This window comes from Ricinus communis, chromosome 1 (assembly GCF_019578655.1).
Source record: "Ricinus communis isolate WT05 ecotype wild-type chromosome 1, ASM1957865v1, whole genome shotgun sequence".
Lineage (NCBI taxonomy): Eukaryota > Viridiplantae > Streptophyta > Magnoliopsida > Malpighiales > Euphorbiaceae > Ricinus > Ricinus communis.
In genome coordinates, this window is record NC_063256.1 from 35928754 (window position 1) to 35955338 (window position 26585).

Genomic DNA, 26585 nt, shown 5'->3' on the forward strand with positions numbered 1-26585 from the left:
ATCCAAATAAATACAGAAAAATAAGAAAAGAAACTGAAAGAAATTCCTTCAGTAAGTTTAAAAGAGAAAAAGAAGAAAGAAAAGAAAGAATCCAATTTGAAGAGAATATATATATATAGTTTATGTTTCATATGATCCATGTTTCTCGCCTCTTCGAAGAAGGAATCTCTATTGCTGACTTGCTTTCACTTAAAGATGTTCAAATTTCGGAAAACACTTGTTGGTGAATTGCTCCACACTTCTTTGCTGCCAGAGCAGTTTATGATAATTCTCATAGGCAACAATTTAAATGTGTTTCATGATCATTTTGTTGTTTGCCTTCTTTTAGGCCTTCGTTTTCTTTTTGCCTTTAAGAGTTGTTGTCTTTGTAAATTCTTTTCTTTTCTCTTCTTCTTCAATAATATTTTTGTTCAGTAGGTTACGATGTTAGTGTTAAAAGACGTCTAGCTCAAGCGGTAATAGTATTTATTTTTGGGAGTGAGAGATCTTGAGTTTAAATCAATTCATCTGCATTAGGTGAATTTTCGCCTTAATAAAGAGTATAAAATGATGACTATCTCTTGACTATACAGTCCATGATATGTTGGCCCCTTTTTAGAAAAGAAAATGGATATGCCGATTAACTTAATTAGGATGCCTGCAGACTTTTTAATATGGGTACGGGTGTCTACTCTTACTCTTAGAAGTGAGATGTCTCAAATTTGAATTTTTTCTTCTATATTAGCTATACTTTCGTGTATTAGCTATATTTTCGTCTTTATAGTAAGTATAAAAAAAATGACTATTCACTGTTGTATAATTTATGATCATTAGCCCTTCAATGAATAATAATAATAAAGAAAGAATCGATATTAAAATTCTAGTTATTATTCTTCTTTTCTTGTATGGCTGTAATATCTCCCTAAATGGATACACTAATATTAATAATATCCGAAATTTGAAATCAAAATTATTTATATGTATTAATAACTTTTCATTTTCCTCACATTTAATTAAATGTATTTCACAATTTCAAAGTGTGTAGTGAAATTATATATAATTTTTCTAAAAGTAAATATATTCTATTATTTAATAAATTACTATATAATAAATAATACTAATATAGACACGTATTCTATATATATATATATATATATATATATATATATATAACTTTATTCTGTCACTGCCTTATAATAAAGTATTCATCACGTTATTTCTAGCACCAAGTAAAGTATTATAAAGTAGCTAAGGAGAGAACCAGATTCTGAACTGTTTATTCCGCAGTGCAAAGAAAAATATTTAAATAAAATAAAATAAAAGTATATAATATAATTTTTATAATAAAGTATTAATCAAGGGGCATATGAAGATTATGATTATGGCTTTTTAAGATATGCTTTTTTCTGTTGACCCCCAAAATATATATATTAAAAACGTACTTTCATTTGTGTGCCACAAATATATAATAAAGTATTATTAGCAAGTTAGAATTGAAAGCTTTTATGCACTGAAATTGTAATGCTTCAGTGGTCCTAATTTTATATTCCTGATTAATAACAAAATAATATTTATTCTAAATTTTATCATGTTTTGATATTTATGTTAAAATAATTAGTTATTCAAGTATTGCATTATTATTATTATTATTTTAATTATAAAATTAAATTAAATTTAATATTTATTTATGATATTTTTAAAAATAATAAAAAAATTTAAAAATTTATTAATTAATTTTAGTATTGTTTAAGTTAACGCTATTGACTACAATATAATTGATATTATTATTTTTTGAATTAGAAATTATGATATAATTAAAAATTAATTTATTAGTAGTATAATATTAAAAATATTATTTAAAATATAATTTTTTAGAATTAAAATTACTATCTAATTAATAATTAATTTATCAATTAATATAATAATTAATATGCTACTTATTATGATATAATTAGAATTATTATCTAGTTAGAAAATTAATTTATTAATTAATATAATATTTAAATATAATTAATTTACTATTTTTTAGAATTATTATTAATATTTAATTAGAAATATAACTTATTAATCAATAATTAATAAAAAATTATATAAAATTTTATTAGTCTAATAATATAAAAATTATTTTAAAAATATTTACTAATTAATTTTAGTATTATTTAAATAATATTATTAATAAAAATATATTTAATATTACTATTTTTGAATTAAAAATTATAATATAATTAAAAATTAATTTATTAGCAGTATAATATTAAAAATATTATTTAAAATATAATTTCTTAAAATTAAAATTATTATCTAATTAGAAAACTAATTTATTAATTAATATAATAATTGATATTCTACTTATTATGATAGAATTATAATTATTATCTAGTTAGAAAATTAATTTATTAATTAATATAATGTTAAAATATAATTAATTTACTATATTTTAAAATTAAAAATAATATTTAATTAAAAATATAATTTATTAATCAATAATTAATAAAAAAATTATAAAATTGTACATTTCTTGTTCTCTTCCTTTTTCAGCTTCTCCAATGAATGCTACCAAGAACTCAGATGCTGAATTTGCTTATGGATCAGGCCATATAAATCCAGTTAAAGCTGTTAGTCCTGGACTTGTGTATGAAGCATTGAAAGATGACTAAAGTTTCTGTGCAGCATGGGCTATACTACAGAGAGAATCAAACTCTTGTCAGGAAATAGCAGTTGCCCTGAAGGTAGTGACAGACTATCAACAAAGGATTTCAATTATCCTTCAATGACAGCTGAAGTTTTTGCAAGTACCTCCTTCAATGTCGGATTTCATAGAACAGTAACTAATATTGGTCACTCAAATTCCACATACAAAGCCAAAGTATTTTCAGACTCGAAAGTTGATATCAAAGTGGTACCTGAGGTTCTCTCCTTCAAGTCCTTACATGAAAAGAAATCTTTTCATGTCACTGCTGTTGGTAGAGGTTTGCCTGCAGGCAGTAAAACAATGGTATCTGCATCTCTGGTGTGGCCTGATGGCATCCATAGTGTGAGAAGTCTAATTGTCGTGTACGCGAATTCTGTAAAAAATAATATTTTAGATTATAATTTTTATTGTTATATTAACTAATAGATTAATTATGTAATTATACAATGACTTATACAATAGTTTATAATCTAAAGAAGTAGTAATATCAATTATCTTTATAGTATTAATTTATATGATACTAAAAATCAATTAATAAATATTTTAAAATTATTTTATATTTTATATTAATAAAATTTTAAAATATTGATTTTAAAAAGATATATAAAAGATATTTAATTTATTACTCTTACAATATTATAAATAATTACAAAATATTAAAAAGTTTATTAAATTCTTTTTTATACACTCAATTTCTATTATTATCTATGTCAAGTTACAGATGCAAATACGATTTCTCGGCAGACACAGTAGAAACAAATAGACATAGCCGTGCCAAAAGAAAACCTATGCAACAAAACTGTTGCTCCTGTCTCTGACGTTGTAAATTAATTCATAACATTACAACCCAAGATGCCAGGCCTGTTTCCAGATATAAGTATGACATTCTTCTACATCTGCCTGTGAAAACTCTTGTACGTTTTCGATGTGTTTCGAGATCACTTACGCCCTAATTGACAGCCCAGATTTCATCAAGGCGCATCTCGATACATCAATCAAAACCAAAACTCCCAAGACGGTGTTCTATCTACGCAGTAAATTTGGCTTGGAGATTTATGCCAGAGATTCTGATGGCAGGCTCGAAGAAAAAGTTAAGCTCGGTTGCCCAATCAAGTGGCGAAGTTCTTGCACCGTCTTCTTAGGTACCTGCAATGGTCTGATTTTAGCCAAGGTCCCCCACAAGCTCCTGTTATGGAAACCGTTCACAAGGCAGTGCAAGATATTGCCAGAATCTCGAAGCGAAAACGATAACGTTTTCAGAGACTATCCCTTGTGGTATGATGCTTACGGGTTGGGATATGATGCTGCAACTGATGACTACAAGGTTGTAAGCATTCAAAAACCTCGTAGATTTGACAAGTTTAGTATTGACGGATTTAGGATTGGGGTTTAAAGTTTGAGATCTAACTCTTGGAGAATTCTTGAAGATTTTCTTTGCCATGATTGTACAGAACTCAACTGGAGAACTACGGGGATGCTAGTAAATGGTGTTTTGCATTGGTTGTTTATTGATGGAAAAACAGGCTTGAGATTGATGGCTGTTTTTGACATTTTAACTGAGAAGTTTTACACACTACAGCTACCTGGTAACCTCAAGAAATATATAAAGTTGCATCTCTCAAAAGAAAGGCGATTCTATTTGAGTTCATGCAGCAGGAAATACGACAGACTCTATGACAGCGAGGTTGATATTTATGCTGGTGAGAAGCATGGAGCAACATAAATTGGAGCCAATCGGATAAGGTTTTGCTGAATGTGGAACTTGACAACGTTTATGATCCTTATCATTGGAAAACTTCTACAACTTGTTGGGAAAGTCTTGTTTCACTCAGTAATGAAAATGCAAATCTGTAGGTGTATGCAATAGATCCTCAAATCTTAGGAAACAAGTAAGTGCATTTAAATTCAAGAAGACACGGTACTTTCTCTACCAATTTTTTTAATCTATATATTGATTTTCTCTTTATATGCTCCTTATAAGATATAAACTTATGCAAAGAATGAAATCAACTTTGCATTTCCTGCTGCTCATAAGCACAAACATGTATATTATTACTTGTCCTGCAGCCAAAATCACTTGGGGCCACATCCTGGTCTTTCTTTTCCCAGGACTAGTGCATTTCTTTTTCATTTGGCTAAAAATTGGATGAGATGCATCGTTGCTGAATATTTTTGGCAGTCATAGTCATGACACTAGTAACAGGTAATAAAGAATTTCCATTCTTTTGTTTCTATTCCTGCTTCTAGTTCAGTTTAGTTCATGAATTGTGAGACATTGAACATAAGATCTTTGATGCTTTATACAAGCTATTTAGCAATTGAAAGAAATGAAATCTAAGGTAGTTTTTAATTTTGTGCTTTCTAGCATGAATTGAATAATAGTGTAGATTAGCAAATCTTCTGTTTTCTGACAGGTTGGTAGCATTATTGTGTAGAAATCCAATTCGACACCATTTAAAATAAAAGAAATTCTAAATGCATATATTTGGTCATTCCGTTTATTTTGGAGATTATTTTATAGAAATAATCTAACAGATTTTGTTGGAATTTTATTCACTAGATATGGAAGAAGCATATTTGTTAAATTCAATTATTTGTTAGCTTAGTTTAAAATTGATTTCATTTCTATTTTGCTTGTATAACTGATTAGCTTATCTTTATTGATAAGCACAGTTACATAGCAACAAATGCACTCACAAAAAATAGACAGTCAATAAAATAAATTAAGAAAGAAAGATAATGTTCGGCCATGCTCAAGCCTGAAGTTCTTCTTTTGCTGCTTTAACAGTTGTGTTTTCAAGCATTTTATTGGAATTTGGAAACAATTCCTGAAGTGATAACTGATAAGAACACATTCTATTTAAATTGAAAAAGGAGACGAGGAAGTCAATAAAAATGCATCTACAGAGGATCAATTACTGTCCTGCTGATCAAAGGAAGTCACAAATGATTTTCTGATAAGGCTCGATTCTCTCTTGTTATCTTGCAGTTTGTCTATTTTCATGTTCACTGCAAAAAAATTAACTTGTAGTGCTGCCAATGGAAAAGAAAAATAAAAAATTGGAGAAAGAGAAGGACTGTTGATTTGTCATTTTAGCATTATTCTTCCTAGCTATTCCAACTTTGCAAAAAAGTTGAGCTGTGTTTGAATGAAATCAATTACTACAATCCAAAACAGAGTTGAAACCAGAGAGAAAAGAAATACAGGGTTAAACAGAAATTTATATAGGATGGCAACATTTTCTAACGAAAGCACTGTGGCAGAGCATGGATTTCGGTAATTCCCGCCCAAACCGAATAACCGTATCGAAAAATACCAAAACCAAAATAACCGAAATTTTTTATAACCGAATTAAACTTATCTGAATTTTTTTTCTATTATGGTATGGTACTGATTCTTTAGTAAAAACCGTACCATAACCGTACCAGAACCGATCCGTCTTGTACTGATCCAGACTAAACCGTAGAACTGAATTTTTACATATATTTATTAATAATTATTTATATTATATAAATAATACCTATTAAAAATAACTATAATATTATAAATTACTTTATACTTTATAAAAAAATTATTTGATATTTATCATTTTATATAATTTAAGCAACTATTATCGAAATAAGGAAAAAAAATACTACATATTAAAAATAACAATAATATTATAATATATTTTATACTCTATAAAAAAAGTTATATATTAATATATCATATAGTATACTGATACTAATTTACATTACTCTAATACTAAATTTATAATTTACTATCTACTAACTTAACCCTAATACCTTTTCTTACCACATACTACAAGGCTACACCTAATAATTTGAACACACCGCCACCTCTCAATTTTCAATTCAGAAAGATAAAATTCCTAAGGCAAATTTCTAGACAGAAAACTAAAAGGAAAAAGGAAGAAATTGGCTCGCCTAGACGTCTTCCTCTTTAGCGCCATGCATAATTGGCTCGCAGAAAGGCAGAAGCAAGAATTGGTTCGCGTAGACGTCTTTCTCTTTAGCGCTCTCTCTTCCCATAACTGTGCCGTCGTTACTTAGTCCCGAGTATTTTTCTTTTCTTTTTTACTTTTTTATTTTTATTTTTGATGGGTAGATTATTGGCTGCAACTATGAAAAATATTTTGTTTTAATGATTGCCATCTGCAAAATATTTTTATGCTATCAGTAACATATATTTTAATAGTTTGTATTTGAACATTGAATGAATTATTATACTTGCAAGTGATTGAATTGCAAAACAGGTTGTTCAAGAATGTGATTGCAATTCTAATTCAAATTTTCATGCTACTTTCTTTAGGTTAGTAATCATATTTTCTCTAAATATATTTAATTAAAGATGAGATTAAAGTTGTATTTTTTAAAATTTTTAGAACCGAAAATACCACCGAACCGAACTGTATTTAACCATAAAAATTGGTACAATACGGTAGGAATCCTTTTATATTTGGTACGGTACTGGTACCTTCAATTTTAAAAAAATCGAGGTTTGGTATGGTACTGGTGATTTATAGATAATCGAATTAGACCGATCCGTGCTCAACCCTAGAATTCACAATGCAAATAAAAGTATATATGACAGAATTCCAATCATACAACATCATTAATGCTGGAATTGCAGACACCACTCTCATAAACCAAATATACTTAATCCTTTTCACCTTCACCAATCAAATCATCTCGGCAGACCTAATGGGTGAGCAAACTCCACGAGCTGCTACACAATAGTTATCATTATGAAAGCCATCTTTTGTTGCTTGGAATTCCTTTCCTTTCAAGCCTTGGCACCAAGAAAAAAACAAGTTCTTCTATCGAAGAGGCCCGCGCTTCCTTTGTTGAAGTAAACACAAATGGTCTGATTCGTGATTTCTTAAGAATCAACCTAATGAAATCCCATACTTCATATATCAGTAGAAAAAGGAATGATCCATCGGGTTCAAACATCGGAAGTGGTCCCTTATAGAACTGCTGAAACTTATTTCAGAGAGAATTAATTATTTAATTCTTTGTGGGACTTGCCACACTTGGGAATTGATTTGATAACTTAGCTAATATGGATTTTTATGCAACTTTAGAATCATCTTGTTGTATGATTGTATGCTTTTGAGATGTGCTATTCAGTCGGATTAGCCTTCCCTTGGAAGGCAGGTCCAGAAAGGAATATAGTTTTATAAATAAGAGCCATCAGGAAAAGAAGAAAGTTTGATGATAAAAGTTATTATGCAAAGACGAGAGAAGGCATTTCTCAGATCAGGGTTTCAGCCATCAGAGTGAAGGCAGATTACTACTCTATTAGGGACAGAGTTGAGTTTAATAATTATATGAGGATTCAGTAGTTTGATAGTTTCAGAAGCACACATCAGAAAAATAAAATTCTCTGCATCTATTGCTTTGTGATCCACTGATACCTTCACAATGAAAGTACCTGACGGGTTCGTACACAAATCAATGAGCCATTGAATATCCTCCGTCCCTCCACGTATTTAGACTTCCTCTCATTGTTAAGTGTCATAGATAGCTTCAGGCATCAACATCAGGTTTTTGCCCTAATGGTAGTCATAAAATATTATTAATTAACCTTCAATGACAGTTAGAGTTCCTCTGAGAAAAAAAGACTTCAAAGTTGGGTTTCATAGAACAGTAACAAATGTTTGGCCTTGCAAATTCCACTTACGAGTTAGAGTCTTTCCAGAATCAGAAGCTAATATCACACTGGCACCTTAAGTCCTCTTCTTCAACTCCGTACATTACAACAATGATCTTTGGTGTGGTCTGATGTCATCAATAGCGTGGGAAGTCCAATTGTTCTGCACACTAAACAGTGCAGAAAAATTATGATCAGCATTTTAGGAAAACCGATCTCTTGTGTTTGTGAATTAGAAGACAGTGAACATGGCAGAGAGCAATTCAGTATAAAGAGTGGTCAGGGACTAGCTTAATCTGTAGAAAAATATGAACCTGATAGAGCAAAATCACAGCTAATAATTTGAGAAAATAAAGATAAAGTAAGATAAAATACACAATAGAACACACAGATTTACGTGGAAAACCCCTAAACAAATTAGGGTAAAAACCACGGGCAAGGATAGAAGAATTTCACTATAAGAAAATAATAGGAGTTACAAACTCTCTATTTATAAAGAAGAAAACATTAAAATTCTCTCTTTATAATAGGAGAAAAATAATTGCTCAACTCTCTAATATTTTTTTCTTATTTTTTGGGATGATAGAATAACAAGGTGAGGCCTCTATTATATAGGCTTGAAAAGTACCTCAACATTGTTAACTTAGCAATGTGGGAGAAATACTCCTCAAAAAATTAATAACTTAACAATGTGGGAGAGATACTAATCCCTAAATATCAACAATCTCCCACTTGAAGATTTGATTGAGGATCAGTCAGATCTTCACATCGTTCTTTCTTCCTTGCCTTTCCATGCTGCTTATACTTTTATCAGGCCACTAGAGGATTGACACCAAATAAATTTATCAGTGTTAACTGCCTTCGTCAAAAAATCTGCTAGGTTGTCTTTAGTATGAATTTTTTGCATATCCACAGTGCCCTCTTCCACTTTTTCACGAACGGAGTGATACTGGACTCGTATGTGCTTTGACTTTGAATGAAAAGCTGGATTCCTTGCGAGATGCAAGGCACTCTAACTGTCACAGAACAAAGGAATATGCTCTTGTTCGTGCCCTAGTTCCTCCATCATCATTTTCAACCATACTGCTTCCTTACTAGCTTGTGTAGTTGCTACATATTCTGCTTCTGTTGTTGATGTCGCCACAACTGACTGCAGTTTTGATACCCAGCTCACAGCTCCGCAGTAAGTGTGAACACATACCCTGTAGTAGATTTGCTTTTATCAAGCTCACCTGCATAATCTGAGTCAACATATCCTCTGATAATAAAGTCTGATCCTCCATAACACAATGCAACATCTGAGGTTCCCTTAACATATCTTAGGATCCTCTTTACAGCATTCCAATGCTCTCTACCAGGATTCGCCATGTACCGACTTACTACTCCCACTGCATGTGCAATGTCTGGTCGTGTACAAATCATCGCGAACATTAAACTCCCCACTATTGATGCATACGGTACTCGAGACATTTCTATCCTTCCTTCTTCACTGCTAGGACTCATATTGGAGGATAATTTGAAACTAACAGGAAGTGGGGTAGAAATTGACTTACAATCTTGCATATTGAAGCGTCGCAAGACCTTCTTCAAATAATTTTTCTGAGAAAGCCAAATCTTCTTATTGTTTCTGTCTCGGTGAATTTGCATTCCTAGAATCTTGTTTGCTGGTCCCAAGTCCTTCATTTCAAATTTCCTAGCCAACTGTGCCTTTAATTCTTCAATATGATCTTTTTTGGGGCCTGCTACTAACATGTCATCTACATACAACAGTAAGATAATAAAATCACTTTTACCAAACCTCTTGAAATATGCACAAGGGTCTGCATTAAGTCTGTTGTATCCAAGGCTCATGATGAAGGAATCAAATCTCTTATACCAACACCTCGGCGCCTGCTTTAAACCGTATAAAGATTTGTTCAACCTACAAACCAAGTTCCGCTTTCCTTTTTCTTCAAAACCTTCTGGCTGGAGCATATAAATTTCTTCCTTAAGATCTCTATGAAGAAAAGCTGTTTTCACATCTAGCTGCTCTAGATGTAAGTCAAATGTAGCACACATCGCCAAGACTACTCGAACAGTTGTTAATCGAACCACAGGGGAAAATATTTCGTTGAAGTCAATCCCCTCTTTCTGAGCATATCCTTTCACCACCATTCTTGCATGAAACCTCTCCACTTGATCATCACTATTTCTTTTGATCTTAAAGACCCATTTGTTGCCAATGGCCTTTCTTCCTTGTGGTAGTGGCACAAGCTCCCAAGTCTTGTTCTTATGTAGAGCTTCCATCTCTTCTTGCATTCTTTGCCATCCAACGAGATGCATCCGAATCGCTCATTGCTTCTTGGAGAGTTGATGGCTCCCCTTCCTCAGTTAAAAGACAGTATGCGACATTGCTGCCTATATCATAATCTTTCTGCCAGGTTGGTGTAAATTTTATACGTTTTCCCCTTCCAAGTTCTGACTCTTCAAACTCGGCTGGCTTTTCAAACTCGACTGGTTCTTCCTCTTCGTGCTCTGGTGCTGCTTCAGAAGAATCTTCTTCTGTAGACTTTCTTTCCACCTGTATAGTTGTAGTCTCTGAATTTTCTTTTGAAGTGCTATCATCTTCTCCCTTCAATTTATCTTCTAAGAAGATTACATCCCTGCTGATTATAACCTTGTGGGCAGTGGGATCCCACAGGCGATACCCCTTCACACCATCAGCATATCCCAAGAATAAACACTTCCTGGATTTTGGATCCAGCTTTGTAGTTTCTTGGGTATTATACATCACATACATAGGACTTCCAAATATATGGAGGTTTGAATAATCAACTGACTTCCCAGTCCACATCTCCATCGGTGTCTTTTGACCAATTGCTGTAGATGAAGATTGGTTAATCACATAACAGGCGGTGTTAACTGCCTCAGCCCAGAATGCCTTATTTAGGCCTGCAGCTCCCAACAATGCTCTAGTTCTTTCTAACAGAGTTCTGTTCATCCGCTCTGCCACTCCATTTTGTTGAGGAGTGTATACCGTAGTGAACTGCCTCTTGATGCCTTCTTGCTTGCAAAAGCTATTAAATTCATTACTTGTGTATTCTCCTCCATTATCTGTCCTTAAACACTTGATCTTATTGCCTGAATCAAGTTCAACCCGCGCTTTGTAAGTTTTGAAAACTGCAAATACATCTCCCTTGCTCTTGATAGGATACACCCAACATCTCCTGGAGTAATCATCGATGAAGGACACAAAGTACTTAGCTCATCCTAGTGATGAAACTAGTGCTTGCCATACATCAGAGTGAACTAATTCTAGAACATCCTTGCTTCTAGAATTGGATGTATTGAACTGTAGTCGATGCTGCTTGCTTGTTATGCAATGCTCACAAAAGGGTAATGACACCTTTGTGAGATCAGGAAGTAGATTTTTCTCAGCAAGAACCTTCATGCCTTGTTCAGACATATGTCCAAGCTTTTGATGCCACACCAGTGCAGATCTCTCGCTTGAACTACTTGAAGCAACAGATGCTTCTGCTTCATGCACAGTCTCTCCCAAAAATATATACAAATTAGCAGCAATTTTTTCTCCTTTCATAATTACAAGCGCTCCTCGGCTAATCTTCATGATTCCTTTCTGAACTTTGATAATGCAATTAAGATCATCCAGTGTCCCAGAGATAACAAATTCTTCTTTAGACTTTCCACATGTCGCACTCCTTGAATAGTGCGGACTGTACCGTCATGCATCTTCAACTTGATAGTTCTAATGCCTATGATTTTTAAAACATTATCTTCACAACTATACACAGATCCTCCTAAGATAGGTTCATAATAATGGAATCATTCTCTTCGAGAGGTCATGTGATAAGTTGCTCCTGAGTCAAGAAGCCATACATCAGCAAATCTCTTCCTGCTCTCAGTTGATATTGCTGCTTCACAGCACAATACATTTCCATCATCCGAAGTGTATGCCACATTCCCTTGAGGATTGGAATTCTTCAAACTCTAACAATCCTTCTTCAGGTGACCTTTCTTACTACAATGGTAGCATTTATAATTCTTCTTACTCTTTGATTTTGGTCTACCAAGATTATGACTCCCATTTGGGCCACGTTCTGTTGATCTCCTTCTCATCACCATCAAGGCTTCCACTTGTTGTGAACCTGCCTTCTTGTCTTCCTTATTCCTTCGCCGATTTTCTTCTTCAAGAATAGCGGCTGCTATATCATCAAAGACTAGAATTTCGGTAACAACATTATTTGTCAAACTGATGATGAGTTGATCATACGAATCAGGTAGACTTTGGAGTAGAAGTTCTGCACGTTCTTGTGACTCTATTTTATAGCCAAATATGTGAGTTGAAAAAATAGAGTATTCAAGACATTAAGATGCTCTGTCACTGAAGTAGATTCTGACATTCTTAAGGTGTAAAGTTTCCTCTTAAGGAAAATTTTGTTGTGTAATGACTTGGCCTCGTACAGTCTAGTGAGGTGGTCCCAAATCTCCTTTGCCGTTTTCTTTTCTTCTATGCTGGACAAGTTCCCATCTGCAAGTGCTAGATGAAGGTTTGCAATAGCATTCCCATCCATCTCGTTCCACTTATTATCATCTGTGAGTGTTATCGGTCGTTCACTGATAGCCGCAAGACAATTGTCTTTTCTCAATGCAGCCTTTATCTTTAATTTTCACAGTGAGAAATTACTCCCGTTGAACTTTTCAATCTCAAATTTTGCCGCCATTGCTTCTATCACAAATGGTGCCTTTTAGCTTGTAAAATGAACCACAGTAATGAACACAACTCACTAGGTAAGTTCCCAGAAAAGACTGGAGGGTCACAAGCGGACCTCTTAAATACCAATCTCCTTAGACAGAATCTTCCCTAAATTGTAAGTATTCTTACTACTCCACACAAGCTCTTTTGCACCAAAGAAACCTCAAACTCCTTTTATGATGTGAAAGATCAGACTGAGCTGCAATCCCAGAATTTTAAGGAATTTCTTATCAACCAAGAGCTCTGATACCAATTGTAGAAAAATATGAACCTGATAGAGCAAAATCACAGCTAATAATTTGAGAAAATAAAGATAAAGTAAGACAAAATACACAATAGAACACACAGATTTACGTGGAAAACCCCTAAACAAATTAGGATAAAAACCACAAGCAAGGATAGAAGAATTTCACTATAAGAAAATAATAGGAGTTACAAACTCTCTATTTATAAAGAAGAAAACATTAAAATTCTCTCTTTATAATAGGAGAAAAATAATTGCTTAACTCTCTAATATTTTTCTCTTATTTTTTGGGATGATAGAATAACAAGGTGAAGCCTCTATTATATAGGCTTGGAAAGTACCTCAACATTGTTAACTTAGCAATGTGGGAGAAATACTCCTCAAAAATTAATAACTTAACAATGTGGGAGAGATACTAATCCCTAAGTATCAACATAATCAAGATATTCATATCATAACAAAGCATCTTTCTGGATGTAAACTAAGATTAACATATCATCATAAGTTTATCAGAGGAACCAACTTCAGCTTGCAGATTTTCTCTAATATCAGGTTTTCATACGAAGCATAGAAGCGTTTTAGTTGTACTTGTAGGAGCATAACACTGTCTAATATGTGTTATAAATAGCAAAAAACTACAGGGAAATGGCGTTTGAAAGAGATAAAATCTTTAAAATCGGAAAACTTCAGTTTTCTGATAATTCACTTATTGTAGTAATTTAATTACTGCAGAGAATCTAAATCCAACCATTTAAAACAAAGTATAACACATTTGGCCACCGTTTCCTTTATTTTTGTGATTCTCATGGAAATAATCTAACAGGCTCAGGCTGGCATTTCATTCGCTAGATGTGGAAGAAGCATTTTTTTTCAGGTCAATAACTCAGGTGTCCAATTATTTGTTAGCTGTAGCTCCAAAAATGCTTTTGACTATTAAGAATATTTCCACTGATGAATACAGTATACAATTATATATACTTAAGAATCCTATTTCTATGGTTTTCCTAAAATACAAAGAGAATGAGTTGTCAATAACAAAAATTACTAAAAGAACAGGCATACGTAATGAATATATGCTGTCAAGCCACAAGTTCTTCTCCTGATATTGATCCCCATTTTCATTTTATTTGAAATAATTCCTGAATGTGATAAATTACCTGACAGATTTTACTTAAATGGGAAAAAAAGGTATGGAACTTAATTAGAAAGGCAGATATGGAAGTCACAATAGCTATCCTGCTATCCAAAGTAAATCACAGATGATTTTCTGTGATAAAGTTCATTCTCCTTAATCCTAATATAAAACAGTCATCAAACTTGTTGATAGTTCATTACACAAATGAAAATGGTTAAGTATGGAGCTCTCCTGTCATCTCATAATTTGCTCATTCTCATGTTCATTGCAGGTATATCGTGCAATGCTACTGATGGACACAGAAAGGCAAGTACAGTCTTTGTCAATCTTAGCATTTGATTTTCTGAAAACAAAGAATTTTTTTATTTGGAAAATGTGAATACTCATTGTTTATATGGGATCACTTCCTAAGGAAGAAAATTCACCATCATGTCACCACTTCAATATGCTACAAGAAGTTGTTGAAAATAGGTAATATTTCAATCTTCCTAAATTCCTTTTCTTTTTGCACCTAATTTGATATTCTCTCTTTTTCTGTATAGCTTCGTGGAAAAGTCCTTGATTAAGAGTTACAGGAGAAGTTTCAAAGCATTTGCTGCCAACCTCACCACTACTGAGGCACAAAATCTGGTTGGTGAGTACTCAAAGATGATTTATTGTTTACCCTATGAAAAAGGAGAATTGATGATATCTTGATAATTTAATAATAATAACATACCTTATTAAAGATAATCAGAGATTGTATTCAAGAAAGAAGAATTATGTTATTCACATCTAGATCATTTGAGAAATGTTTAAAAGAGTGTTTATATTTGTTAAAGAAGGTTTGTTACATTTCTGTTAGACTACCATTAGTCTTTAAACAGAAAAGCTAACGTTTTTTGTTAAATAGTTGTTAGCTTATTACCGTTAAAAGCTTAGCTCAATAAGAAAGTGACAAGTGTCCAATTTATCTGTATTATAATAATCACCTGTAACATATGAAAGTTAATGAGAATTTTCTCAATTGGTTTTCTCTATAATATACTTTTATTTCTTCTGCAATCTTCTTCTTTAATCTACTCTTCAAATCGTGATATGGTAAGAGTAGAACTTTGGAAAATCTTAGCAAAAAATTTTCATGTTCTTTTGATTCATTATTACTGATTTCTTATCAATTTTTACACATTTGATATTATGATCTTGATTTCTTTCAAGAGATTTGTGACACCCATAAAGGATGTCATGCATATATTGTATGCAAATGACTGATACATAACATGTTCCTTTACTACTAACTTTTAACTAAAAATTAATATGTATAACAAAAACTATTTATATGAGTCATACATATCACACACCAAAAAACTCACAACATTAAATAGTACTCTTCTTTTTTTATATATATAAAGATAAAATGCACCAGTTTTATACATAATAATAAAATTTACTAGACATGTCACGCTCAAGAAAAACTAACCTGCTGACCTACCTGACACAATGCTAGTGCGACAAATGCAAATGTTTCGTCAAGACCAATTATAATTCTTCTAATCCTGAAAAAAATACTGCAGAGGAGTGAGCTTGCAACTCAGCAAAAGAATAATATAATTTCCTATGAAAAATAACACAATCAAACATGTAGTATTATCAAGCATCAAACCATTTGATATTTAATTATGATTTTATAGTATGTATATAAACATTGTCATAGTATTTTCTTTAGGACAACAATAAATTTATGAATTATATTTAATTCTATAATAATATTTTTCTTTTTTAATTTTCATGAATCCCCATACGCACACAGCCAACCATATTCTTATGAGGAATTTCATATTGCACACAGCCTTGCCTCATTCACAAGTAGCATTGCGTCCTTATATTCATCCAACCATAATTCTTATATTTATATATATCATATACCTCTCCATTTAAATAATCAACATCTCCACAATATATAAGAAACCATAATATACCTATGATATACCAAAAACATACAATATTTCAACATGACAGATTTAATAGTGCACATTCAAAAATACACTAAAAATTCGACATTAGGAATTCCGAAACTATATTCTTCATATCAATAATATTAGAAGTCTAGATTAATTTGGAACTGATTTTACATCAATTGGATGTGTATAGAAAGAGAAACATCAAAAACAATCCACCATGGTCAAGCTGTCAATAAAATTAAGCAACAGAAAGTATGATCCAGATTGGCCATCAAAACAGAAAAATAAAGCTTCCTCTATTTCTATAACATTTGTAAATTATATCTCAAATTTTCTATAGCAATAAGTAACATTCCATTTGGAGTTATAAAACTCCCGATATGGCTAAATCAAATATATTGTTCACATTATAACAAGACACTCCAATTCACCAATCAAAATTCATATATATAATCTCATTTCGAAAACAATCACCCATCAATACTATAATTAAAAATCATCATAAATAATTAACATCTGTTAATATGTTATATATATTTCCCTTAATCAATCAATTTAACAAATAAATTATAATTATTTATTTTGTATTATATTCACATAGAACATTAAGTTATTGACTTACCTTTGTTGCTCCCTTTCCTTTGCTTGAATTTACTTAGGTGTCATCCTCATTCCAAATTGGTTTAGCTGAAATATATCATAATTCACTTATTTTTAAACACCCAAAAATAATACAATTTCATCTAGCATAATAACATCACTAAACTATCTAAATATGTGTGACTTCCAACTATGACAGAATTAATACGGTGAATTTAAAAATCCACCAAAACTTCTATACAACAAATTTCATGATGAAACTCTCCAGATCACTAACCTTGTTTTAATTTCAAGACCTTTTTTTTTTCGTAGGCTCTGATACCAACTTGAAAGAGATAATCTAAGAATTAGGTTTTCATTATTGTATTCTGATATCAAAAAAGAGATACATCAGCCTTATATTTATACTCATATGTAAGACTTTGATAGAAACTAAATAACAACCTTTTAATAGCTAGACTCTAAATTTAAAAGATAAATACTTATCATATCCTAACAGCCCTAACAACTCTTTCCTCTACTCAACAGCTGGCCGATTTCTTCCCTAAACCACTTCCTCCTTCTTTATTCCTCAGCTTTATTAACAAGTTGGGCATACATAATATCTATGCTCCATCTTAAGGGGGGGATATTAAAGATAATCAGAGATTGTATTCAAGAAAGAAGAATTCTGTCATTCACAGCTAGATCAGTTGAGAAATGTTTAAAATAGTGTGTTTGTATTTGTTGAAGAAGGTTTGTTACATTTCTGTTAGACTACCATTAGTCTTTAAACAGAAATGCTAATGTTTTTTGTTAAATAGCCATTAGTTTATTACCGTTAGAAGCTTAGCTCAATATGACAAGTGTCCAATTCCTCTGTATTAAAATAATCACCTGTAACATATGAAAGTTAATGAGAATTTTCTCAATTAGTTTTCTCTATAATCTACTTTCATTTCCTCTACAATCTTCTTCTTCAATCTACTCTTCAAATCGTGATATACCTTTTCAAATTATAATATGCAGGCATGAAAGGAGTGGCATCTGTTTTTCCTAGCACAAGTTACCACCTTCAAACGACAAGATCTTGGAATTTCATGGGATTTCCAGAAACAATTAGTATGAAGAAAACTGCAGAGAGCAATGTTATAATTGGTGTTATTGACAGTGGAATCTGGTCTGAATCAGAGAGTTTTAGTGATAAAGGTTTTGGCCCAGCTCCAAAAAAGTGGAAGGGCGTTTCTGAAGGAGGCAAAGATTTTACTTGCAACAAGTAAGCTATCAATTGTTGTATTTAAAGATTTTAGCTATTGGTCTTACTTAAGTCTTTGGCTCCATAAAATATTTTATACTCTTGAAAATTTGACAAAAATATGGATTGCTAATTTTCAGCAGAATTATCGGAGCTCAATATTATTCATTGACAGGACCACATTATGAATATGCAAGGGATGACATTGGTCATGGTAAAGAATGCTAGCTTTTATGGACTTGCTGAGGGTACAGCTAGAGGAGGGATTCCCTCAGCAAGAATTGCAGTCTATAAAGTCTGCCATGCAGATGCGGGTAGCTGCAGTACAGCTGACATCTTTGCTGCTTTAGATGATGCTATTGCTGATGGGAGTTGATATTATAACCATATAAATCGGATCAAACCTTGCTTCTCAATTGGACCGAGGTGTCATTGTAATAGGGGCTTTTCATGCCATGGAGAAAGGAATACTTACAGTGCAATGGGCAGAGAATTCAGGTTGCGCTGCTGGGACAGTGTCAAGCGTAGCTCCATGGCTGTTAACAGTGGGAACAAGTAACACAGATCACAAGTTTATTGATAAAGTTGTTCTTGGTAACGGATTTGTATTAAATGTATGTATCTTTTCTTACTTCTACATCCTTTTCTGTGTTTCTCTATATGCCATCATTTAAATATCGTTAATATTGTAAATCCTAACTTAAGCTCTATTACTTGATTAGGGGCTTTCTGTCAACTCTTTTACGTTGAATGGAACTATGTTTCCGGTGGTATATGGACAAGATGTATCGCGGCAATGCACCGAGTTAAACTCCAAGTAAGTTCATTGTCCTGTCTGTAAACTTAACTTAAATTCTTATTTTCTTATTTCTTGCTGTGATATTGAACAATGGAAGGAGGGACTAACAGGACTTGTTGCTGCATTTCAGGAGTTGCACAGAAGGGTGTGTTGATAAAAACTTGGTCAAGGGAAAGATTGTGATAAATGATTCATTTGGGGGAATTAATGAGGCTTATAAAGCTGGTGCTTTGGGTGCAGTTGTACTAAATGAAAGATTTGATGATGTTTCATTTCTGGTTCCCTTACCTGCATCAGCTCTTAGCCTGACTGACCTATATCATGTTGCAGGAATATATGATTTTGACAAAAGTTGGGGTTCTCTATAACACACCATCTCTATATTCATTTTTCCTTCTCACACTAACAAAAAAATAACAATAATTTTTCTTCTTCTGCAGAAACCCTACAGTGAATATTTTGAAAAGTGAAGAAATCAGAGATTTGAATTCTCCGTTGCTTCCTTCTCATCTTGCGGTCCCAATGGTATAATACTAGAGTTTATGAAGGTAAAGTATTATCTTTACCCTATAGTAGTCTTCTGTTCGCCATGTATGATTATGTACTTCCCATATTTTATTTTGCGTTGAATTATCATTGCAATGCAACCCAACCAGATGTAGTCGCTCCGGGTGTAGATATTTTGGCTGCATATTAGCCTATAGCTTCACCATCAGATGGACCTCTAGAAAACAGGCAAGTTCAGTACAACATTGTATCAGGTACCTCCATGGCCTGTCCCCATGCTGCTGGTGCAGCTGCCTATGTTAAATCAATCACCCTGACTGGTCTCCTACAGCTATTAAATCTGCTATTATGACAACTGGTAAATCTTCAGATTTCACTTTGTACTGATTATTCTCTTGTCTTGCTTTGAATTTCTTAAACAGCTAATTTTCTGTTGTCATGTAGCTAGGCCTATGAATAGTAAAGATCAAATGCTCCAATTCGCTCATGGGTCTGGACATGTCAATCCGATAAAAGCTGCTCATCCTGGTCTTGTATATGATGCTGATAAGGAAGACTATGTCAAAATGTTATGTGGGATGGGCTTTGATTCAAATTCACTTGCACGAATCACAGGAGATAACAGCACTTGCCTTGATGGCTCTGGAAAGTTCATGCCACTAGATTTCAATTACCCCGCAATAACATTTCGTGTCTCGCCAATGGCAGCCTTTAGCTTCAGGTTTCACAGAACAGTCACAAATGTTGGCCAATCAAACTCGACTTACAAGGCAAAACTCGAGACAAATTTTAACGTTACCACCCGAGCGCAACCTACTGTTCTTTCCTTCAAGTCCTTGCATGAGAAGAAATCTTTTGTTGTAACTGTTGAAGGACAAGGAATACCAGACAGTAACTTCATAACTTCTTCACTTGTGTGGTCTGATGGAATTCATACCGTGCAGAGTCCAATTATAGTAGTTTCTCAAAACACTGATTTTTAGCTGAATTGCGTTGTCATGTGTTTTCCATGTGAATCGAAGTAATTATTCCTCAGGTTATCAATGTATTACGTCGGATTGTATTTCAACCAGTACATATCGTTCAGTTCTTCATCTTTAACTCCTACATATTGCTCAGGATCTTATGTTTAACTCCTGTAGATCTTATATGCAGCAACTGTAGCAGATTGTCATGTTTTAACTTCACTTGCGGGAAAACCTCTCTCCTCAATCTGTAAGCCTGAAACTGTTGCAGCTATGAATGTAGTCTTATGGCTAGTAAACAAAAAACTGGCATGCGTTGAAACAGAATAAACAGACATAGCATTCCCCATGTAGATCACTCATTTGAAAACTCCATGAACAATCTAGAACAAACAAAGACACTGAAAATCCAAGCTGAGCGGAATGCTTTAGTGTTCAGTCGTTTTTAAATCAACCACAATCTACTTTGGACAAATGTCAGTAATACATTACAAGACCAAAATGAGTTAACGCGCCGTCACTTAATAATGCAGAAAGCCCATCCTGCAGTTCACCATCAGCATCGCTGCAAAACCCAGGAATGCAAACACATTGGAATAGCTAAATGATTATCATTTATATGAGATGGGATAGTTTGAGTTTATCGTGATCCTGATATTTTTTCGCTGTTTTTCATCTTTGAAAGTCGGGTTTCTGATCATTTTTAGATTGTTCATCATTATTCACCATCGTGGATATTGGTTTTTCTCCATTTCAGAGGTTGATTTTTGAGACTTCTTAGGAACATCAAGTGGGCGTGCCGGACTGGTTATCGGGCATGACTAGAAATCATGTGGGCTCTGCCCGCGCAGGTTCGAATCCTGCCGCTCACGATGTTTCTTTACCATTTTTCTTTTTGTTTAACATTTTTTTAAAGAAGCACATTGATTGACTAAGTAATTGGAATATTAAATTTGTTATTTAATAAATCTTTTTTTTTTGAAAAAGATGGTGATTGGCTCGAATTTTTTTTTAAAAATAATTCATCAAACTATTATAAGAATGGTATATTATAAATATTTTTTTAAAAAATTAAAATATTAAATTTTTTTTTAAAAAAAAGTAATGCATCAAACTGTTATAAGAATGGTATATTATTTATATTTAATAAATAAAAATCTGATATGTATTTATCTTTTAAGACAATTAACAAATTTATCTTTTCTAGAAGAAGAATGATTGGCTAGGGGACTGGAATATGGATCATTATTTTTAACAAATCTTCTCCTCTCTAGAAGAAGCCTATGATTGGCTGTGTGATTGGAATATTGGAATTTCTTCTATTTATAGTTATTAACTAATCTTGATATATTATATTTAACTATTAGGTAAATCATATATATTTTAAGTTATTTATATTTAAATAATAAAAGAAAAAGTATACTTATTTTAAAATTATGGATAACTATAAAAGATATACATGATTTTGTTGTTTTACAATATTTAGTATGTATTTTTTTTTTCAAATAAAGAAATATATGTGGTTATACTACATATCGTGATAAATAAAAATATCCTGTTATAAAAAAAAAAATCCATTTATAAAGATTTAGTTATGTTCATTCTGATCATCTATTATTATTATTATTATTTTGTCCGTATTTAATAATATGAATTTAAGACTTAATAATTTTTAATTTTATTATTTGACTGTCAAAATACCGTCTAAGAAATCATTGATACGATGAGCTTAATTTAAAAGTTAAATAATAAAATTAGAAGTTATTAAATTCAAAATTCATGTTACCAGAATAACATGGCAATAAAATCTAATGAGAGAAAAAATAGATAAATCTTTACAAATTAAAACTTTTTGTTGACGAGATATTTTTATTATTTACTATTTATAATCATATAACTATTTTTCTTTGGAAATAAATTCATACTAAAACTTGTAACAACTTTTTTATACTTATCCCTTAAACATGTTATTTCTCTAAATCCTTCAGTATATATCTCTTCTTCTAGATGGAATTCACTAAAACAGCTGCCTGTAATCATCTACTTCATAAAAACAAATACAAAATCATCTTGAAAATGACCAAAACTAGGAAGCAATTTTTGCCACCAAGTCAACTATAAATAAGCCGCCAAACCAATCAAGAAATTGGGCTGATTAGGCTGTTTTTAAGCTAATTAAACTATATCAATAATTGTACTAACTGTTCTTAAAAGTGAAATTCTGTTACAGTTCAATAAACCCACTTTACATATTAACTTAAACAAGATCAACAAGAACTTTATTCCCTAGAATAAGTTCAGGATAAATTATTTAACATAAAAAGTTAATATTTTTGTAATAAAAAGTTTATAATGTTCAAGATATAAGCACCATTGGAATTGCGAGGGGTAAAAGTGTAACTAAAAAATCAATTTTTTTTAGAATTTTAAAAAGTTTATAAAGAAATTAAGTCGAAACAATTGATTAAATAATAAATTAAAACTTATTCTTTGATATTTAATGCTAATTTCAAGCAAATTCATAATATAATGAATAAATTACAATATTACATAATTCATATTGATTTATACCAATTCGGTATATAATGCTTTTATAAAACTATTTTTAATATTTTGTTATTATTTTTTTGATTAATAAAATAATTTTGTGAATGTTATATCATATGAATAAGGATTGATAAGAGAAAAAAGAAGGTGAAATGTTTAGTGATGGTTAAACTCTTCTATCTTTTCTTTGATTGAAATAACATGGAAAAGAGAAGATAGAAAAAGAAAGGAAAGTACATTGGCTTGCCTTGTTGACTTTAGGGACCTTGGAATTGAGTAGCAAAGTTTTTCCTTTTTGGTATATAATAAGAGTATCTGCTTTGATAATTGAAGGGAATGTAGTCAACTATGCACACCCAAAAAAGGATATATTGAGTGGAAAAATCCTTATCTAATAATCTTGTTTGTGGAATCAACAAGATTGGAGATTTCCTGAAATCTCTTTAACAATCTCCCAATCCAAGTTTCTCCAAGAAGTTAATATCCAAGAAAATCAAATCCCAAGAAGAAAATAACCATTGGTTTAGATATAATTCAAGGGTCATTCTGAGGTGGGGGAACTTGGGATGTCTTAAATGACTTTACAAAGCAAGAGAGGTTGCAATTATCCACTTACTGGACACGTGTCACTTGCTGGAGACTCCACTTAGGATGACAAGTGGACCCCACGTGGCACTTATCCGTTTATGTTTTCGTGGAAACAGGATGATGATGATGATGAAGGTGGTGTGAGATATTATATTTTTCTTTTTCTCAGATAACAGAATGTGAATTTGGAGAGAAAATTCCCATTTCTCACATAAAAAAGAACACAAAAGAAAGAGATCTTTATATAAAATAAAAATAAAAGAGCTTGTGATCCTTCTTTCTCTTTCTTTTTCTATTTTTTCTTTTTTTCTTTTTCTTCTTGTTAATGATGGCACATGGGCGGCACTTGTGTGCCGTCTGGTCTAGGATTTTATCTCCCTCTCTCTATATATATAGCTGAAATAAACTTGATGTTTACTTGAGATAGTTCTAGATTTCTCCTGATTTCTCTGCTTCTTTTCTGCAAATGGTATCTGTCTTTATCAGTTGTAAGTGTCTCCTGGAAGGTGGTTTCTAGTGGAATTAGTTAGTTTTGTTAAGTAATGGAGTTTAAGAAAGAAGGGTCTTCTTCATCTTCTTCATTTACAGCTGATCTTTTTGGTACAAAGGAGTCACCACCATCTTCTTCAACTGGGATTTTTGCTTCCATCTTTCCACCTCCATCCAAGGTTTAATTTTGTAATGGAATTGAATTTCTTTTACTGTCTATCCATGTTGGGTAAGAAGTGCTTATGCTGCTTATTATCTACTTTTGAAGTTGATGTATAATATTATGCTACTTGATGACAGTATAATTTGAAAGTTCCTTTTGATTATGGTTTGTTTATGCAACTCTCATACAAAATTCCCAATGCCTGAACTGAACTTAAGAGGTTAATGCTTTTGATAGTTTAGTAGATTTCTGGGTCAACTTCTGAACTCTGCTTTTGGATTTTATTCAGGTTTTAGGAAGGAAATCGTCAGGCTCTGAGGTGATAGGATCTTGGCAAAGGCAGTCCTCTGAAAATCAAGGGTGGAATACCAAACGAGGAGCTCCAGGTTTGTGATATTAGGCTCCTGCTATATGGAAAATGCAGGAAAATATACATGATCTTAGATGTTCATTCAAATCTATTATATGCTTTCCTGCATTTTCTTAAAATTATCGTAACTTGCTTTTCTAGACATGCTATATATTTCTTAAATTGTGTGCCTGTGAAAAGCATGTAGAAAATTGACTCATGTGTTGTGTTTCTTTTACTGATAATATAGCCATGAGTAGTGAGGCTGCAAGCTATAACATGCCTAACAAGGATAGGAATTCCACTCTTATGGAAGAAAGAGGTGAGCCATGTCATCTAAGTTCATCACTTTACTATGGTGGGCAAGACAACTATTCTCAGCCCCCAAGTAGCCGAAATTCCGGATCGTATCCTATAGTAAGTCTTCATCAGCACATAACTATACAAACACTACTGCTATATTATCACCAAAATTGTCATTAGGTACCTAATGCGGTAATACACTTTGTGAATGAATTAGTTCAAGAAGGATGGAGTAGATGATGATCCTAATGGAAACAACTCAAATGGTGCCTCCAGAGGAAATTGGTGGCAAGGTATCATGCTGTAAATGAGGCTACAAATACATAATGTTCTAAACTACTCTAATAACTCCAAGCTTCTGATGTGCTTTTCTGCAGGTTCGCTTTATTATTAGGACCTCGCCTACCTTCGGCATATGAATTCTCCATCTATTTTTCAAGGTACACAATAATACATAATCTATTTCGAACGTGGTGGATGAGACTTTTTTTCTTTTCATTTGTAGACACTCAATTGCTTACCCTGTAATCTCAGCAAATTAACAAGAATATGCCACCATGGATTCTAATCCTCACTCACTATAAAGCAGGAAAATATAAAGACAAGGGGAGGGAAAAAGATCATCCATATGCTAAACATTTCCCATTTCAGAATGCGGTTTATGTCACTGTAGTATCCATTCAGAACTAACAAAGGAGAAAAAAATTAAAAGAGAAACAAAATGCATATATATATATATATATATATATATATATATATATATCAATTTAGGGATGTATAGACAGGACTAGTTTCTAATAGCAACTCGGAAGGCAGTATAACTTTTTTTTCATTCTCCCCTTTGTTCTTCGCAGTAGCTAATTCTGCTCCACTTTGAAGAGCAGTTAGAAACCATTTCTTTTGCTGCATTTTTTCTAATTGTTTCTGATTGAAGGCACTCTAACTTCATATTAAAAGCAGAATAATATTTCTTAGCACATCTTGATATTACACTATCTAATTTAGTGCCCAAAAGCTTTTACTTTTAGTTTTTCTTTAGCCACTTGTAGGAAGTGTGGCAGCTAGTAGGCATTAATCGAGCTCGTGGTGGAACCCTTTCCACTAGTAGAAAACAGGGAAACCATAGTTGTAGATCAGATCAAGTGATGCAACCAAACATGTGCACTTGGATAAAGACATGAAAGCGTGGAAGCAATTGTATATTGTTCACTAAAGATTAGTCAGCTTGAGAAGAAGAATAAGATGTCCTTCGAAGTAATTTATCTAATTTGTGTTTTCATCTGTTTCTTGCTCTTTTATTCTGCAGGAATTCATGAAGCCTGGATGATAATCACGGAAAACCTGAAAAATAAATAAGCAGCTGATATGGATAGATCTTGTCAGCAGTTTGTAATGTTTTCTTTCCAGTAAATGCTTTCGTTTGACTTGATTTTATTATAAGTTGAGCCTCAATGGAAGATATTTTTTCAAGAAATTCCAAATACTAATCTTTCTGCAATTTACTAGGATGATTTATTTAGGCCTTTGAATATTGTTCTGATGCTTTTCTTAAGCATGTAACAAATAACAATCAACTGGATAGTTCGAGTTTAGTTCGAGTTTCTGCTGTATATGTATCTTTCTTGTTGTTTGTAAGTTTATG

The 26585-nt window shown here is 32.3% G+C and overlaps 1 protein-coding gene, 1 non-coding gene and 2 pseudogenes across 2 annotated transcripts; all 4 read left to right on the plus strand.

The window, feature by feature from the left end:
- Window positions 1–2650: 2650 nt before the first annotated feature.
- LOC125370051 lies at window positions 2651–4703 on the plus strand (annotated as a pseudogene).
- Window positions 4704–14539: 9836 nt separating this feature from the next.
- On the plus strand, window positions 14540–20522 carry LOC8279828 (annotated as a pseudogene).
- Window positions 20523–21294: 772 nt separating this feature from the next.
- TRNAS-AGA lies at window positions 21295–21376 on the plus strand. The gene has a single exon. It is a non-coding gene; the product is annotated as a tRNA-Ser (tRNA).
- A 2391-nt stretch (window positions 21377–23767) lies between these two features.
- On the plus strand, window positions 23768–26553 carry LOC8279825. Its single transcript, XM_002520439.4, has 6 exons — window positions 23768–24307; window positions 24581–24677; window positions 24891–25057; window positions 25161–25236; window positions 25321–25383; window positions 26250–26553. Exons 1-5 carry the CDS (start codon window positions 24182–24184, stop codon window positions 25335–25337), a joined length of 483 nt encoding a protein of 160 aa, XP_002520485.1. The 5' UTR covers window positions 23768–24181; the 3' UTR covers window positions 25338–25383; window positions 26250–26553.
- The last annotated feature ends 32 nt before the right edge of the window (window positions 26554–26585 follow it).